Source organism: Cimex lectularius, unplaced genomic scaffold (genome assembly GCF_000648675.2).
Source record: "Cimex lectularius strain Harlan isolate CLEC.00 unplaced genomic scaffold, Clec_2.1 scaffold117, whole genome shotgun sequence".
Classification (NCBI taxonomy): domain Eukaryota; kingdom Metazoa; phylum Arthropoda; class Insecta; order Hemiptera; family Cimicidae; genus Cimex; species Cimex lectularius.
In genome coordinates this window covers 179,369-198,827 of record NW_019392706.1, presented here as the reverse complement: position 1 = coordinate 198,827, position 19,459 = coordinate 179,369, and the positions used below count along the sequence as shown (strand labels likewise).

Sequence of the window (19,459 nt, the reverse complement as noted above, 5' to 3'; positions counted from 1 at the left end):
CGCTGCCATGGTAAAGCACAATTCTCATGTCAGGTGACATCCTTACACGCTCACTATATGGAGCCAAGAAGTGACACACTTTAATTAAGCATCTAGAAACCTTTTTCTACGTGCTGGACACAAAAGTTTCCGTATGTCAACCTCGCATGGCCTATCTTCAATTAGGTGAGGGTGACCCTTCTCTATAAGGCAGATCCGCCGAGGGGGAGTGAGAACAAGAACATAGACATGTGCCGAATGTACTGGCCTGATAATCACACGGTTTGCTCAATATTTCATAAAGTGATTTATTTAAAATTTTTCTTTTATTGTTAATTAATTAAATTTGGTTTTAAATCAAGCGCCTACAGTTTTCAAAGAATATTTCTTCTTTAGACTTCTTTATCAGCTGGTGAATGGAATGTTTATTTATTTGTTGTGTCTCAGGTTTTTTCTTCAACTTGTATTTTTATACATATAATTCAATTAATGTTTGTGAAACATTTTAAAAATAACGTTTTTTATGTTTTCTTTTTTCAAGTTTCAAAGTCATTATCTAGTCTTCACATATCTAAGCTGGGACCTTCAAATTTCCCGCGCAGAAAAATAATCTTCCGCCTCGACAGTACTATTTACAAAATTTCTTCAGAAGAAAATTTTCACCTGTTAAATGGCTCATTTTTAAATAAATATCGTCAAATTCTGATTAAAAAAGGGGGCCGATTTTTGACAAAAAAACATGACCCCCGGGAAAGAGAGAAATTTCACCATTCCCGGATCGCACAGCATAGTCCAATATCGAGCCGGAGGAGCACATGGTCTTTTCGTCTCTACTCGCTACTCGGACTCCCTACTCGCTAAGTCCCGTATAGTTTTTGCCCGTTCCCAGTTTACGTCATTCTCGTCCTTAGTTCTCACCTAACCGAAGACAGGTAAATTTTCTTTTCTCACTTGCCACTGCACGTTTTCATAATTTTACCTCCATCAGGATAGAATTAAAGAGTGGTCGCGGTTTGGGATAGTTTCGGCCCGTCAGCGGGTAACCCCACGGCGTACATTTATAACGAAACTCACGCTTTTTAGTTAAGTTGCCGCTTTTCCCTCGCTTCATCTCTTGACTTTTTATAATATCTCCCTGATGATACATTTATTTCAAATTTAACTATTAAATTACGCAGTTGCTGTGTTTGCATTATTCGGTCTCGATGCAGCACCTCAACAAACATGCGATTGCATATTTTCGCCATTTTTCATCCATCAAGAAAGTGGTTGCGATTTGGGATGATTTTGGCTTGTCAGCAGGTCCAGAAACTCATGCTTTTAAGCTATGTCACCGCTTTTCCCTAGTTTCATCCCTTGACATTTAATAATATCTCACTGATAATGCACTTATTTCAAATTTCACTTTTAAATGACTCATTTGCTGTGTTTGCACTATCCGGTCTCGATGCAGCACCTCAACAAAATTGCGACTGCATATTTCCGCCATTTTTCATCCAACGAGATATAATTAAAAAGTGGAGAAATTCATGCTTTTAAGATATGTAACTGTTTTTCCTCGGTTCATCCCTTGACGTTAAACAGTATCTCCCTGATAATTATTTATTTCAAATTTCGCTTTTAAATGATGCAGTGAGTTGTGTTTGCAGTAACAGATCTCGATGCAGCAACCGTTGGCGACAAAATTGCGACCAAAAGATGGTTATCTTCCATTCATTTATTTGGCTTTTTCACCACTCATATTCATTCAGATACACAATTGCAACTCAATTGTTACTTTATTATTGAAAAAACAAATAATTTATACAATTCAGTATATAATTATATTCATTGGCGCATTGTTTATTCTATATAGTAGTGCTAAAAGGAAATAAAAAATGAAGTTGACAAACTCGTCATAAATCAAGACTTTTAGATCGATTCAAATTGAAGGATAAAACAAAAACTTAGTTCTATATCAGTCTATAAATTAATTTACCATCACACGACAAAGACAGGAACTAGCTAAACGCAGACTCACTCCCGGAAAAACACTGGCAGAACAAAGACAATGCCTAACTCATTTCATATTTCAAGACAGATGGTAGAGACCCAACTAAACAAAAAATAAAGCTGAAACGCAGATGACAGACCAAATCAGCAAGACCATTACAGGAAACAATCAAATAGATCTTGCGTTAAAATAGTTTACTCCCCCTTTTACTAGATTCCTTGTTCATCATTGTTCAATGTACACAATGCCTTTGTATCAATCTTAAACTGGAACGATACACATAAATAATTATATCAACTAAAGTGATCTTTATTCTAGATAATAATATTAAAAAGAAATCCATCTAAAAGTCTCACAACACATACCACCACACTTTATGCCTTAAAGATGACCCAAATAAAGTTCGAAACGTTGGCCAAAAAAATGAAAAAAGTGTTTTTCTAAACTACCTCATTCTTGACTACTGCTCACAAATAAAGCATATTAATCGGGATAAAACATAATCTCAAATGTTTTATTTTATGTCTCTGTTTCTAATTTATTTACGGATACAATGTTTGTGCCATTAATTTGTAAAGTTCTAAAACTCAAGTTACAGTCAAAAGATCAGTGGAGTAGTTCCAAAGTTACCAACCATTTTTGTATTTTTGGAAAATAATCTGTGATAAAAGTTTTAAGGAAAAAAAAGCTTTTTAATTTTAACAAAAATTTTATGGGGTGGCTAGAGGTGTGAAAAACACGGATATAAACTTTTTTTTCTTGCGAAAAAAAAATTTAGTCTGCTATGTCACTGTGAAAATGTATTTGGCAGCTGGCTATAGTATAGGTTTTGTAGATTTTGAAATAAATAATTTGAGACCAAGTGCTGTCACTTTTCTTGGCTTCTAAGGCCAATTGTGAAGAATACTTGGACATGTGTCTAATATTTCCAGCATGTGTCCTGGTATAAAATATATATATCATAAAAATCAGTAATCCAGTAAATTTAGTGTTACACAAGAGAAAACTATTTTGTGTACTTACCATTTAAAACTCTCAGATCAACCATTGTTGAAAAGTAACTAAGTAATTTACATTCACATTTGCGTACTGAATATAGGCACCCATATAAATGAATGTAACAAATTGATATTCCTCGTAGTATATTTTTTTTAATTTATTTTTAGTAGGGAAAAAGGGTGACAAGTAGAAAGTTCAGTGGCCGAAATTCTTAGGGTGTCAGTTAACTGAAATGTATTGTGAGCAAGGTTCAATTCGTAGGACTTTAGAATATTAATTAAAGTAACTTATGTTTTAACATTTTGTTGAATGTATGCTGATTGACTGATTTAAAAATATAGATTATAAGAACAGGAAGAAGAAACAACTGCATTTAAATATTTAAAATGAAATATCTCGTATCGTAAGCCATTTTTCACTAATGAAAGCTGGTTTCGATCCGATAACCACAAAAATCCTTCCTAAAAAAGCTGTAGTTTTTCTTACCTATCTGTATAATTCTGTCTTTAGAACAAGATACTTCCCATCCCAATTCAAATTTTCCCTCATCCGAATGATTTCGCAGCCTAAAAAAATCACATAACCTTTCATCATCCTACAACCAATTAGTCTGTTGCCTATAAATCATAGAAAAAGAAAAACTCCTACTTAAACACTTCTCATCCTTCACTCATGTAATCTTGTTCCTGACCACCAGTTTGGGTTCACACACTCTCATTCTACCAGTGTAAAGCAGTGCCATTGCATTGTAGACATCATCGTTACCACTCTTGAGCAAAAGGATATTGCTCCTGAGTATGCTAGATGTGAAGCAAGCCATCGATCGGTTATGGCATCGAGCTGCTCTGCAAGCTTAAGAAAGTCCTTCCTTTTACCTACTACCAGATCCTAATCCTACTAATTCAACAGATGCTTTCAGTCATCAGTGACTCCTCTTTATTGACTGGCTATCATCGGTCACTAGCAAAGGTACCACAAGGTGATCTTAGGACCCTTCCTTTACACAGTATACACCACAGACATTCGTAAGCTTCCTGAAACTATCCTCACCATCTCTGCGGATGACACTCATTTATGTTATTATTTTGAGACCCAAATGGACATACAACATCGAAGTTTGGGGTTCAATAAAACGTTACAGCCTACAAACATCCAACCCCTACAATTGAAAATCCTCCAAATCATCATCTGTGCTCCTTTCTATGTATCCAATTTTACTGTTCACAATGACCTTAATACTAATGTGTCCTGAAGTATTAAACAACCGCTACAAGAAATGTTAACAAATACTTGTACAGTCCCAAAAACCCTCATGTCAGAAACCTTTCGACCCGCTCCCTTTCAAGGTATCCTGACAACTGAAGCATCACTGGCCTCACTATCTCTTTAGTAACGTGTGGTTTTTAGTGACCGTTAGTTAATGATTATTCGGAGATCGTGAGATGCGCTCTAGTATGACGTAGGTTTAGAAAAACATTTTTTTTACCGTGCCAACGTTTCAATCTTTATAGAGATCATCTTCAGGGCCTGGTATTTATAAACATTGTTTAAATTATACAAATACATGTAGGATATGAAAAATGAATTTATACAATGCTAGAAATTTTAGACTCAATCAAATTATTTGTACTCGTTTATTTTCTTTCTGTGTAGATGTGTCATTATTGTGTGTCGTGTTGAGAGAGCCAGTGAGATATTGATGTTTTATGTTTATATACGTTGGATTTGAAGGGGTGTAGAAGGAAGTAGGGATAGAAAAACATTTTTATATAAGGGTTCTTTGAGGTGAAAGGAGCCGAGAATGGGTAATGATTCAGATTATCCTTTCAGGATTATATATACAGGAATCATTAGGGAAAGGAAAGCCAAATTGTTGGAGAATTGAAGAGTGAGATTATGTAGAAATGTTTGATGTGTGGAATGTAATGATTATTTTATATGTTATGTGTTTTGTGTGATTTGATTATGATATATGATCGTTATTGATATTGAATTTGATTAATGATATTAGTGTAGCTGTGACTGAGTTTACACGTGAAACGTTCTGTAATTGATGCTGTGTTTATCTCTGTTGATATAAATTATTTCTAAAAAGTTATGTTTATGTTTGTTTTGTTCTGTGTGTAATATTTTTGGATTGTTGAAGTCAAAATTGTGTTGGTGTTAAAAATGGTGGGTAGCCAGTGCTGTAGGATTTTGCTTGGGTTTTTTTGCTGTCATAGATACATTGGGATGTAAGACAGATGTAAGTTGCCAGACAGACTTTGATTGAGTGTATAAATTCTAGCATTGTATAAATTCATTTTTTCATATCCTACATGCATTTGTACAATTTAAAAAATGTTTTTAAATCCCAGGCCTTGAAGATGATCTCAATAAAGATAGAAATGTGTGGTGATTAGTGACCATTAGTCGATGATTATTCAGAAATCGTGAGATGCGGTTTGGTGTGATTTTTTCCACATCCTACATGTATTTGTTAAATTTAAACAATGTTTGTAAATTCCAGGCCCTGAAGATGATCTCAGTAAAGATCGAAACATTGGCACGATAAAGAAAATGTTTTTCTGAAATTATTCAGAAATCGTGAGATGCGGTCTGGTGTGATGTAGGTTTCAGAAAAACATTTTCTTTATCGTGCCAACGTTTCGATCTTTATTTAGATCATTTTCAGGGCTCAAAGTGTTTTGTCTTCTGTGTAAAATAATGTCTCAATAAAGATCGAAACGTTGGCACGATAAAGAAAATGTTTTTCTGAAACCTACATCACACCAGGCCGCATCTCACGATTTCTGAATAATTATCGATTAACGGTCACTAATCACCACACACGTTTTTCTGAAACCTACATCACACCAGGCCGCATCTCACGATTTCTGAATAATTATCGATTAACGGTCACTAATCACCACACACGTTTTTCTGAAACATACATCACACCAGACCGCACTCACAATTTCTGAATAGTCAATAAAAGATCGAAATGTTGGCACAACAAAGAAAACGTTTTTCTAAACCTACGTCACACCAGACATATCTCACGATCTCAAAATAATAGTTACCCCTTAGTACAGTGAACATGATTAAACATTAATATGTAGTAGCAACTACTAATGAGTAATTCCTCTTATTTTTCTTCTTATTTATGTGTATTGTTTATATTTTTCTTCTAAATTCTGTTTTGTTTTGTGTTTTTAAAATGTTATCAAATTTACTCTAGCACAGCAATTGGTGCAGGTGTAAATAATTAAATGAATTAACAAATATAACTTCAACTGCGGATTCCTTTTAAAAAAACTTTATTTGAAGTTACAAGTTTAACCCAATTTAATGATGTACTCTCATCACTAGGCAACGAATTGTAATTAAAAATACAGAATTAAATAATTAGGGCTCTTGGGAGGGAGAAGGTGCTGACTACAATACTAGGAATGGCACCTGCATCTAAGCATTGTAAACATTTAATTTCACATAACTCCTCCTAATCACCACACACGTTTTTCTGAAACATACATCACACCAGACCGCACTCACAATTTCTGAATAGTCAATAAAAGATCGAAATGTTGGCACAACAAAGAAAACGTTTTTCTAAACCTACGTCACACCAGACATATCTCACGATCTCAAAATAATAGTTACCCCTTAGTACAGTGAACATGATTAGATGAACCCTGGGGTTCTAAATTTACTTCATTTTCTATATCTACATTATTTTTCATAAAATTAGAGAGTACATATCTTTTTAATTTCTTACAGCTAATTATACATGTGATGATTACAATTAATATAAAATACAGTATACATGTCCATATGGTAGGGTAGGTTAACATATTGGTGGGGATATTTATTGAGTTAAAGGTATTTGGCGAAATCTCTTTTAGGTTGAAGTTCAGTTGTTTTATGGTAATCCCTGAAGATTGCTTCGGTGAAATTGATAGGTTGATGTTTTGCATCAAGGTGGGTTTTCCATAAGTGAATGATTCAAAGATTAGCGAATTGTTTTTGTACATCATTTCTTAATGCCTTAATGAGAAAGAAATATTCCTTCCATGGTTTTAGTTTCTATGAAATTATGTTGTAGTATCTTGATGGTTGTGAATATTGCAGGAATTGGTTGATTTCCAGAATAAAGATTAGTTGATTATCCTGGATTGTGAGTTTACTGAATTTGCAAAGTGTAGTGTTTCCAGTCAGCAGGAGTTCTTCTGTACAGGAATCTTGATGAGTGGATATTAATCTTTTTGAACATACCTTGTGCTTTGCACAGCCTCCATTAAGAGTTATATTTATTATTTTTTGATTTTAACGCATAATTTGTATCTGATATTATTGTAACAAATTCATTTTTATATTTTCTTGGAATGGGGTGAAAGTTAAATAATTCAAAATTTTTATGAATATGTTATCCTATGATTATTATCGATCGTACAATACATTCTTAAAATATTTTCAAAATTTAATACATTTTCAAATTTTTCTTTTAGTAGGAATTGAGGTATTAAACATTTAAACTGTTCTAAACATTTTAATCCTTGAAATAAATTATGACTAGTCATTATGCTTGGGCGCATGATTTGTAATTTAGAAAATGTTAAGGAATTTTCAATGTCCTGAAGAGTATTCAAGAACAGTTCATATAGGATTTGAATTTGATTTTAAATATCTATTTGGTTATCTTTAATTTGATTGATTAGTTTGTCGAAGTTTTCCTTGTCTGTATCGTCTAGGTTTCCTGTGCACACTTATATGGTTAATGTTTTTTGTCGATGAGTGATTTAGAATAGTTTATTAAGTTATGAAATGGTACTGTTTCTTCTTGAATAGTTTCGTTGAACTTTTTGTGATTTGTGAATTTGAGATATTGGTTATATAAAATTTCTATTTCAGAAGTTAATTCTTGTAAGTCGTAATAATGGAGCATAGTGTGTTCCATTATTGTGCATCACATCTTGTATCTCATAGGTGAGCATTGCGAGGCTCCTGCATAATCCTCATTTTTGTTGATAAATTGATAACGTAACTTCCTTGGATGTTTTATATTAAGTAAGTAAATATTTGGTTTTGTATTATAATGAGATTTTTCCATTAAGGCCATCTTTAAAAAAGGGTTTTTTGATTTTATTTTTCTTCTTTTAAATTGTGGTCTCAGTTTTACCTTTGCTTTTGAATTCCTCGCATTAATTAGAGATATTGATATTTCTAAGTTTCTTAATTTTGTGCGTGGGATTGTCTTTTTGTCAGACTGTGCATTTTGTATGGGAATTTGGACCATTTGTTCTGAGTACCGGTTTTTTATGTTATGGTTCGATTTAGGTATTTAATAATAGAGAATTTTAATTCTCTGATGAGGAGGGCTAGGCGTGTTTGTTGTGAAGTCTATTTGGGCGTGCAGCTTTTGTAAATTATTCTCTGTGGAATCATATTCAAGGCAATTTTGTGACTCATTGTCTTCTAAATTTTCCGTAGTTGCAACGTTATTTAACCATTCTATTTTATATCTATTTTGTCCAAAAGGTTTATTAAAGTTGTGATTGTTGCGGTTGAATATTGGGTTTTGTTGAGCACTCCGTGTGGAAACGGTCATAGGTGTTGGGTTTGTGTTTTGCCCCGTTGTAAATCTGTTGTTTGGGTGCAACATATTTTATTGGTGACATGTCTGTTGGGAATTTCCATCCAATCCAAATCAATTAGAACTCGCTTTGTAAAATAAAAATGACACTTGTTTGACTGGTTGAATGAAAAATGCTGGATGGGATCGAAGTTTAACTGATATTGGCTAATATTTTGTCATTCAGTTTATTGCAAATAGAAGTATCTTATAGCAAATTTAGCGTTTTTTCAAATGGTGTAATGGGATTTGTTGTAGTCTCAACATTTTGGAAGTTGTAAGCGTTTTAATGTGGTAAGGTAGTGAAAAGTTGAAAAAACCTAAATTGACGAATATCTTCAAAATAGAGAACTTTACGAAAATTTTCTCCTGGGCTTTTATTGCTCCAAACAAAGAGTAGAATCGATTCCCTGAGTTTCGTCAGAAGGAACTGGGACACCCCGTATAAATAACATATAATCTAATGTAGAACATTTTGGCATTTTGGCTTAAAATATTTCAACATGTTGGTAATGTACTTATTTTACTCCATTAAATTCACTAGTTTTCGTGGTCCGCTTGACCAATTAATATATTACAATTAATTAAGGTTTTTAGTTGGGATAAAAAAAGTCAGTGTCACAAATGGGATTCGAACCCATGGAGTGGATCGAAGTCACAATAGCTCAAGTGGTAGAGCAGCGGTGTATCTAGCCGAAGGTTGTGGCTCGTGACACTGACTTTTTTATCTCAACTAAAAACCTTAATTAATTGAATGGTACTATTTTAAGTTTTTTTAAATTTTTAACTTTGATTACTTTTCAGTTTTTAATGATAAAATTGTTGTAAATGTTTTTAATTGTAATTATACATTGTATTTTCTGCTTAGAAATTAAGATGTCTACCAAAAAATTGTCAAACGATACTGAAGATGCAGCACTAATAAAAAAAGATGCCAAATCTTTAAACGATGTCGCCAAACAGTTATCACCTTCCTTGACTGATAAGGAGCAATATCTTGTACAAGTAAGTGTCCGAGTAACATCATTATTGTTAAAGTTGACTTTCCGAAAAATTGTTTTCCTTGATTAAGATATTTTACTCATCTTATATTTATTACAGCTGCCTAAATCTGTAAGAAGGAGGCTTCTGGCACTAAAGAAACTGCAGCTCGAAGCGACACATATTGAAGCGGACTTTTTCATGGAAATTCACAAAATGGAATGTCGCTATCATCAGTTGTATTCAAAATTATACGAAAAGGTAAATATAAAATATAACAGCAACGTTGAAATGTTTAGTAAGCATACTACATGTAAACTATCATTTCATTGCCTTTTTTTTATATACTACAAGTGAAATTGTTTATATGTAACATTTAAAATTAAATAAAACAAAATCTGGCACTGGGGTGTGAAGAACAACCGAGCTTTCAGTAGGAACTAGAACTATACCATGTTATCGCTTAAATCTTCCGGGAGGGTTATTAGGGTAGTTCAGGGTGTTGAGGGAGCAGTGTAATGTGCTTTTGTGGAATTTTTAATACAAGGATTTTATAATATCTTTAACAAAAGAGGTTTACTATTTTTCAGAGGATTTTGGAAATCTGGATGCGATTATAGTGTGAATATTCGGTTGAACTGTCTTGTATATCAGTCATTTTGTTGTGAAGCATCAGTTTTGATTGTTTTTCTAGAAGTCTTAACATTTAGTAAAAGTTGTGTTGGTTGACATTATTATAAAATCAATACAAATGACAATTGTTTAATTTGTAACGTGCATGTTAAAGAAACATTGCACCATACTATTTTTGGTTGTCCAGTATATAACCCTCTAAGAAGCCATTTCATTATGATAAAAAAACCAACAAAAAGCAAATGATTTATTTCTATTTTTTCCGGGGTTTTAGAGGTTGAGGTTTGTGTTATCAGAATGAGCATACTAATGCTACTGCTATAGTAACTGAAGAGAGATATGTAGTTATTGGTAGTATTTAAGAGTAATAATTATAGAAGTATCTGTTCAAGCTATCATTTGATTTATCTGTCGAAATCCAATTGATTTTGTTTGCAGTTAGTTATGTCTTTTTGTTTTTCAAAAGTTAAGATCTTGTATTTCATATTAAGTATTAAATTGTAATGATAAGTGCCTGACGTCACTCTACCCTTGCATATGTAATACTTACTATAATGCAATAAACAATTTTTATTCTATTCTAACTAAAAAATATTGAGATTTATAGGTGTTGCTATATTTTCGAGTATGTACTATGATAATTATTACAATGGCACTATGGACCAAAGCTTTATCCACATCGACCAGGCTGCTTTGCTATGATTAGTGTTCCACCTTTTCAACCCTCATATAAGTAAGACCATGAAAAGGCTACCCATGCTACCCATGTTCTGTGTAATTGATTTATTTTGGGCCCAATCTTGAATCCTGAGATAGGAATACAAGATCCCAGAGGTTTTCTTTAATCAGGCTGGATTACAGAAATAAAATCTCAATCAGGCATCTTTTTTTAAATTAAATAAACATTCAAACCAAAACCCCCATGAAACAGAATTAAACACAACTAGGAAAAAAATGAAAATTCTTTATTTACTTATTTTTTATTTTATGGATGTTATAAATGAATTTTAAATCTGTGTAGTTTATGTTAAACCCAACTTTAAAGTAAAATTTGGGGGACCGCGGTAGCCGAGTGGTTAGCATGAGAGACTCACGCCGCGGTCGTGGGTTCGATTCCCACCGTCGCCTCTGGCCGTTTTTTCACAATAACCCCCCCCCCCTAAATTTGAACACACATACGAATTGTCACATGGCTAATATGCATAGTTCATAACGAGAGAAAAAAAAAAAAAGAAAAAAGTAAAGTAAAATTTAAAATCAGATTTTATTTTATGCTTATCAAGAAAATATTTAAAATTAAAAATCCTTTTAAATTTCATATAACATATTTAAAATAAAATTGCTACTTTTTCAAATCAAGTCAAATCTACCTTATATAGAGAAAAAATAATTAACCTTTTTTTTACTTCTCTTTAAAAACTAAAATACATATTTATTTATGGTTATTTTGTAGTTGATATTTTAATGCCAAAATGTAAAAGATTAACTTGATTTGTGTGCATAGCTTTTATTTTTTGTTTTTACAAATAGCTCTTTACTCAAGCGAGTGCAGAATGAGTGCCGTTAGTCCCTCATTCCTTCATCCCTCCTACTCTTGTGTGGAGGGTTAGGCAGTACTTTCAAAATCTTAACGAGGCATGTGTATTGTGATATTACATAGCCACTTAAATACATGGATTTTCGAAAGTCCTATTTTACCTATGTTGTGGCATATTCACTTCAAACAGGCCAGAATTGTAATTGAACTCTTATGATTATACAATCCTTCTTGTGTTCTGTTGTCCGTTTACCTTGCACCAAACATTTTTCTGAGGATTTTATGTTCTCAAATACCCAGGGTCTTTTCTCTTTTAATTTTTTAAATGATTTTCTTCATTAAGTGGACACTATTTTATTTGTACGTCTTTGTTATAGAGGCAACAGATTGTGAATGGCACTTATGAACCGACAGATGACGATTGTGAATTTCCAGAAGGGAAGTACAAATCATCTTTGGCCCTTGATGAGTTTGGAAATGATGTACTTGGACAGCTTTTACCAGAAAGTGCCAACAAAATGTAATATATTTTATAAATTCCTTTCACTATGGAAATATAATTTTATAATTTCTTTTCCAGGGATAATGATGTTAAAGGAATTCCAAACTTTTGGTTAACCATTTTTAAGAATGTAGCTTTATTGAATGATATGGTACAACCTCACGATGAACCTATTTTGAAACATCTACAAGACATTAAAGTTGTATTTTTAGAGAGTAATCCAATGGTAAGAATTTTAATTTTATCTCCGAATCAATGATATTGAATCAAATGAAATGACATTCATTTTTTAGGGATTTATCCTTGAATTTCATTTTAGTCCAAATGAATACTTCTCCAATTCAGTACTCACAAAACGCTATGAAATGAAATGTGCTCCATCACCTGAAGATCCCTTCAGTTTTGAAGGGCCTGAGATTTATACTTGCAAGGTATGATTATTTAAATTTAAAAATAGTTCAACTAACTATGAATAAAAATAGTTGTTTATTTATTTGTACGTTGAAGTCTTAGGTCTACATATTTTCACAATAATGAATGGTTGGTTATTGGCATTCAAGGGATTTTAATAAAATCATGTTGTTTAATAGGAACAGGAGTTTTCAAGCTTGGAAATTGAAGTCTGAAAATTTTACTTTGTTTTTTAAATTACAACACTTTTTCATTCAGTTCACAGTTTTTTGCCTTTTTTGAATAGATCAATATGAACTTAAAATCAATAATTTAACTGAAATAAGTTGTGATAAATCAATTTTGAAGAAATAAATGCTTGAAAACTTCAATAATATATATGTACTTACATCTTCAATACAAATTTTGCTGAATTTTGTGGCAAAAAGAAAAACATTAAAAAAACTTGTCGGAACGAAATGGGCAAAACGCCCTATAAGAAAGCTTGGTTCAGAATGAGTTCGAATAGAGGTAGGTTGAACGTATACGCACAAAGCTTACCCCATCGACAGAAAATAGAAGGTCTAGGTCTAGAGCGCCCTACTGGTCCATTGGATTGTAACTTAGGACGTGCCCGAGTGTCCTCTGTGTTGAGTGTGTTAAAAAGTCGTGCTAACTTCCATCAACCATCTATGACCAAACCAAACGAATGAAAAAAGTGTTCTTGCTGTCCAGTAAAATTTTGAACACTAGCTTTCGTGAAACAATTTGAAATTTTCTTGCTTTATGTCCATCCATGAAGAATACAAAAAATGGATAGTGTCCGAAACTTATATTTTAAGCAACTTCGAGTTATCATCAATAAATACTGCTGGACTATTCTTTTTCTGTAGCTTTGCTTGAGAACTATGATGATGCCTTGGTCTCGGAAGGTTGGAGCTCTCTTTTTTTGGTGCACATCTTAGATGAGCAGTGCAATTGTCGATGAGTAAAAATATTTTTCAGTTTTTCAATTCAATGGCCCATTCATAAAACCATTGTTATAAATCCATCACCAGTCATTGAGATGGCTAAGTGCACAGAAAAGTTTTCATGTTTTTAAGGCGTGGCTTTTCGTATTTTCTTATTACAAGTGACTTTTTCTTGTCAGTTTTATGCAAACAAGAACTGTTAAACGCTTTTTGCTTAATCCCCTCCTCCCTATTGGCACTTTTCCTGTTTTACAACCTAAGAAATTATTCGTCATGTTCTTTCATCAATTCATGTGGGTGTTACGACTTTGTTCAAAAGCCACTTCTTTCATCATTCTCTCTTGGGGTTTTGCTTTTTATGTACAAGCAAACAGCAGCACAAAAGATGGCCATCAATTTTTGAAGTGAACAATACACTGAAAGACTGGATTGGCGCTACTGGTTGTAGAGCCTTTCAAATTTCAGGAACGCCAAGTGAAAACTAATGCTGCTCGGTGCAGTTCCATTTGAAGCGATCATGAATGGCTGGCTTATGAACAGCACTGTGCCTGCCTTAAACTCAATGAAATTTTTCTAAATGTTTAACAACATTTTTAAAGTTTTTTTTGTTCTGAGGTAACATTAGGCCAGAAAGGGTTGATGTGTTTGATTTGTGTTTACAAGAATCTGGAAAAAAATTCTGCAAATTAAATTTTGTTTAATTCATATACACTTGGAGAACAGAGGAATTTCAGCGCCTAATGTAAAAAAGTAAACAAAATAAAATTGTGGTTGTAAGTGTAAACAAAATAATTTCCTGTTGAATTAATACGACGTCGAATAGGTGGGTTTATATAGACAAATTTTCAGTTTATTGATAGATATAGATTGATCTATAGATAAAACAATTAAAGTGCATATTGCTGCCTAGTTGATAGATTTTTTGGGCAACCTATGATATATTAATTGGAACAATTAATAATTAATTCTTTTTCTGTTACAGGGTTGTGTTATTAACTGGTATAAAGGTAAAAATGTTACTATGAAAGTAATCAAGAAGCAGCAGAAGCATAGATCGAAGGGAATTGTTAGAACAGTTATGAAAACTTTACAAAATCATTCATTTTTCAACTTTTTCACCCCACCTAAATGTAAGCCGATACAACTGATTAATAGCAAAAGTAATTTCCAACTTTATATAAATAATGCTATTGTTTGTTTCAGTTTCTGATGATAGTGATGCTGACATTGAGGCAGAATTCGATGAAGAAATTAAAAATCTGTTAACAACTGACTTTGAAATTGGCCATTATATTAGGGAAAGGATAGTTCCTCATGCTGTGTTGTATATCACAGGTAGGTCTTAGATTATTCAATTTAAATTAGTGGTCCACTTTATTAATATAATAATTAATATTATATTTTTATTAATATACTTTTAATATACTTTATTACTTGGATATAACAAATGAGAGGGTACTTCCAATGAATATCTCTGATAAAAATATAATTACAGTACAATCTTGAAATTCATAACAACAGTCGTCCTTATTGGTAAATGAACAATGCATTTCAGTGCCCTTGTTCGTTCATAAAAATTATCCATCTCAATGCCTTCATATACCACCTTAATAATCTTATGTTTCTTCTACACACTTAAAGGTGGTTCCAGACATGTGGTATTTGCCAAATAGTCTTGGCATTCGCCAAATAGTGTGCCTATGAGACACACATGCGAGGTTTGTATAGCCTCCTAGGTGTTACAGAAACAGCGAATACGTATTTGCCAAGTGCTGTGAAAGTCCTTGACTTACTACCAAAATCATGATGGTTAGGGATGGACAACAGTAAAACATTATTGCAGCAACTGTGGTTACTGTTTCGTGCAGTGGCTACAAATAATTTAAAAAAAAGTGTAAGTAAAGGAGATGGTGGATGGTATTACTAAACCATTGACACCTGCTCCGCTTTTGACCCTATCCTTGATTTTTTAAAGGCAGATTCTAAAGGATGCCATTAGTAAATTTAAAAAATCAGTCACAGAGTACTGATGTCCCATCCTACTTTCGATGGGTTTCCACGGTCTGATTTTTAGGATTTGTAAGAGAAGCTTTCCAAATTATTGGTTCTGTTTCGTAAACATCGAGGAATTCCAAAACTGTTGCATTGGGCCAATCCTTTCCTGAGCAAAAAATAATGCTATGTTGTTATTGTGCAAATTAATACATCTACACTAGTTAGCAATCGTTTATTAATGGAAAATAAATAGCATTAAATAGATGTACAAAACAGGAGAGTGGGCCATGATTAATGGGTCTAAATATAGACCCAGGCCCAGGCATCTTTTTAACTACAAAATGAGTAATAACAATTTTTTTATTACATACTTTTTTCTATCTGAGCAAGTAAAATGACTTATATTAACACTTATTGTACCTGAAGAATACAAAAAATTGTACTTGAATAAAAAAATTATGATATTTTTTTCTGGGCCGTCTTATGTTTAGACACCAGTATCTTTTTACCTACATAATAAGTAATAAATATTACATCATTTTTTAATAATAATTATGTTACTTTTTCCTACCTGACTGAGTAAAAGTGATTTATATTAACACTTTATTGTACTTGAATATAAAATTTTACTTTAAAAAACAAAATTAGAGGGTAGATTGGGGGGACATTCTCTGGGTTGTTATTTTCTGTGATTGGATTTCCACTTTTTTCTTTTCACTACCCATTTTTTGAGAGGCTGAAAAATGAGAAAATTTTTCCAATTCTTGCATGAAACCCTAGTGGTCATGCCTGTCATTGCTTACAGGCAATGCCAAGAAAACATTGTGTATTCATCATCTATTAAAAGAAATTAGTTCTGATAATAGTTCCGATGATTTGTATAGAATATTTAGTACGTGGAGATTATAAATTAAAAAATAAAGATTCATTTGCCTGCATAAAAACAGCAATTATAAAAGAAATTTACTCCCTGGAGATCGAAGAATACGTTATGAAGAAGAGAAAATTGGTTGTAGGTTGAGATGTGGAGTTTATGTCTGAGTGGATTGAAGTGATTGAACAGCTGAAGGTTGTGCCTTTGAATCCCGCTCATGACACTAACTTTTTCGTCTCAACCAAGACCTTAAATAAAAAGTATAATTAATTAAAAAAAAAAAAATGCTAAATTTGATGATGCTCTGAAGCAGTATTGGACCAGAAAGGGTAATTTTGGACCTATGTTCTAAAAAATATGAAAAAATTCAAATCCTTTGGCCTCGAAAGAGTTACTATTTGATTGTTTGAAGTCTGAGTCACAAAAATCGCCCAGGCGCAAGAGTGAAAATGGTGAAATGCGTCTGACAGACTAAACCACTTTATACAGATCAAAATCAGTAATGACAGAACTACAGATTCTTCAGACAGGCACAGAGAAATTTCACAAATTAATTTGTTACTTTGTTTATTTACAGGTGAGGCTTTCGAAGATGAAGAAGAGTATGAGGAAGTTGAGGAAAGTGAAGATGCTGTAACAACAGACAGTGAGGAAGCAGCGCCTGGTGCCATTACCAAAATCGCTAAAGAAAATTACAAATTTCCAAACACCAATAACCCAAATACTCAGAACGAATGTACACAACAATAATAAAAGCCAGTACAATCAAAAATAGAATGGGGTACAAAACGTTTATGTCAAAATGTACTTTTACTCTGCCAAATCTTGGTATATTAAAAAAACAAAAAAAACCTAATCATGATTCACTGAAAAACATATGATGAACAGTTGTATTTTATCCTCATAAAAATTCAAGTATTTGTAGTTAATATGTTTCTATTATTTCAATTAATTATTAATTTAAAAAAAACAAAAAAAACAGATTTTGTGATACAATTTATTATTTCTTAATAAAAAGAGTTCTAATTTTGAAAAGTGTTCTAATTTTTCTTCAAATCCTTATTGGCTTGATTTTTTATCTTTTTAAAGCATAGTTTTTAACGAATTTCACTCTTAATTTGTATATCGTAAGTTTCTGAAAGCTTGTTCTATAAGGATTTAGAATTTATATAATATTTTACAATCAACATAAACTATGTATATAATTCTTAAGTGAACTTACTAGAACTCTATGGAAATTAGATGTAGAATCTGAATTATCTCTATTATTCATAAAAAAAATTGAACTGATATATTTTGTCTTGTATTATTTCAACGGAATTTTTTAAAAACTTAATATCACGTTACAATTGTGTTGTAAGTATTATATAACTTATTGAGCCCCTTTTTTTTCCTGTGAATAATTTTGTGTAGTGTGCAGGGAGTTATGTGCATTATGCCTTTTTTTTTATCTGTCATTATGGAATCAATTTATGAAGATAAAGATTGTTGAAAATAATTTTTATTTTATTTTATAGCAAACTGCTAAACGCAGCTCTTTTATTTGCCATGCCATCGAATGTAACAATATGTAATAAAACTGGCTTTTATTGATGGATAAAGTTGATATATTTTTTCTAAAATACATGAGGATAAGTTGATGCTTAATCTGAGTCGTATGTTTTTTTTTTTCCGTATTGAATTAATACCCTACGATGTGAGAAAGTCATTCCGCCCTTATTAACAGTGCCTTGAATGGGGAAAATTTATCCTTTTATTTGTACTTCTGAATATCAATGAAATTTGGTTGGTAAATAATATCTGCAATTATTTTAATTAATTATACTTTTTATCTAAGGGATTTGGATGTGATGAAAAAGATTGTCTTGAGTGGGATTTGAACGCACAACCTTCCGGTCAAACGTCGTTGCTCTAACCATTTCATGACAGCTCGAGTGGTTGGAGCAGCGGCATACTGAGCCGAAGGTTGGTTTGAATCCCACAATGACACTAGCTTTTTCATCTCAACCAAGACCGTAGATAAAAAGAATAACTAATTAAAATAATTAATACCGTCAATTATGACTACCAAATACATGTATGGATAATAACTGCAATATTTTGCATTCAGTTAGTTGAGTAAAATTTGGTTTTAATGTTGAATTAAAACATTTAATATATTTCCTCAGTTATCTGCTAGACTTTAAATCATATTTATCAATAAAAAAACTATCTACTGATTATTTGGAAATTTGAGAATGAATAGAAACTATTTGAGGGAGAAAAACAATTCAAAACTATAATCCTTAGCTTTTATTTTAATGCTGTCATGTGGTTAGCTCTAATTATTATATTTTTTATATAACCAGGAATAAATAAATGTTCTTTATTATGTAGATATAACATTTGTATCATTTCAAACCTTTACTCGTTGAGCGAAAGTATTTATAAGCTATTAACACTTAAGTCTGTGGGGGGGGGGGTCTCAACTGGGTAGAACTTGCTATGGTGAGTTGGGGAGTACTGCAAGGCCCGTCTGTCCAGGTACCCTTTTTTGTATACTATTTTGATTGCTGTGTACAAATTGCAAATTTCATCATTTTTAACAGCTTCATAATTTCGTTTTTTTCTTAGTAACAGCTTTCATAATTTCATAGCTTTCACTACGAATTGGCTTTTTGTTGATTTCTGTTTTTATGTCAAAGTGAGTTTTTTTTTTTTTTTGCTTTTCAAATTATTACCTTTTTTTAATTCACTATGGTTTGAGCTGAGTTTATACTATTATGCTCATTTTGTTTAGAGAAAGAAGGTATTTTTTGCCTGAAAGTCTATAAATAATGTGCCATTCTAATGAGACTAAAGACCAACAAAGTGAGTGCAGTGGTATTAGCAAGCAGTAAACAATAATATTAATAATTTATATCACATAATGTAGTAAATATTAATATTTGGACAAAGAATTAAAAATTTCAAAAGGAATAAATTTATATATAAAAATCAGGGTTTTTATAGAAA

General features: G+C 32.2%; 1 protein-coding gene across 1 annotated transcript; it reads left to right on the top strand.

Annotated features, from left to right (window-relative positions):
* The first annotated feature begins 745 nt into the window (after positions 1–745).
* LOC106666634 (nucleosome assembly protein 1-like 4) lies at positions 746–17,444 on the top strand. Its single transcript, XM_014393966.2, has 9 exons — positions 746–911; positions 9,451–9,587; positions 9,684–9,824; positions 12,111–12,253; positions 12,314–12,461; positions 12,529–12,666; positions 14,579–14,726; positions 14,800–14,931; positions 17,043–17,444. Exons 2-9 carry the CDS (start codon positions 9,459–9,461, stop codon positions 17,213–17,215), a joined length of 1,152 nt encoding a protein of 383 aa, XP_014249452.1. The 5' UTR covers positions 746–911; positions 9,451–9,458; the 3' UTR covers positions 17,216–17,444.
* The last annotated feature ends 2,015 nt before the right edge of the window (positions 17,445–19,459 follow it).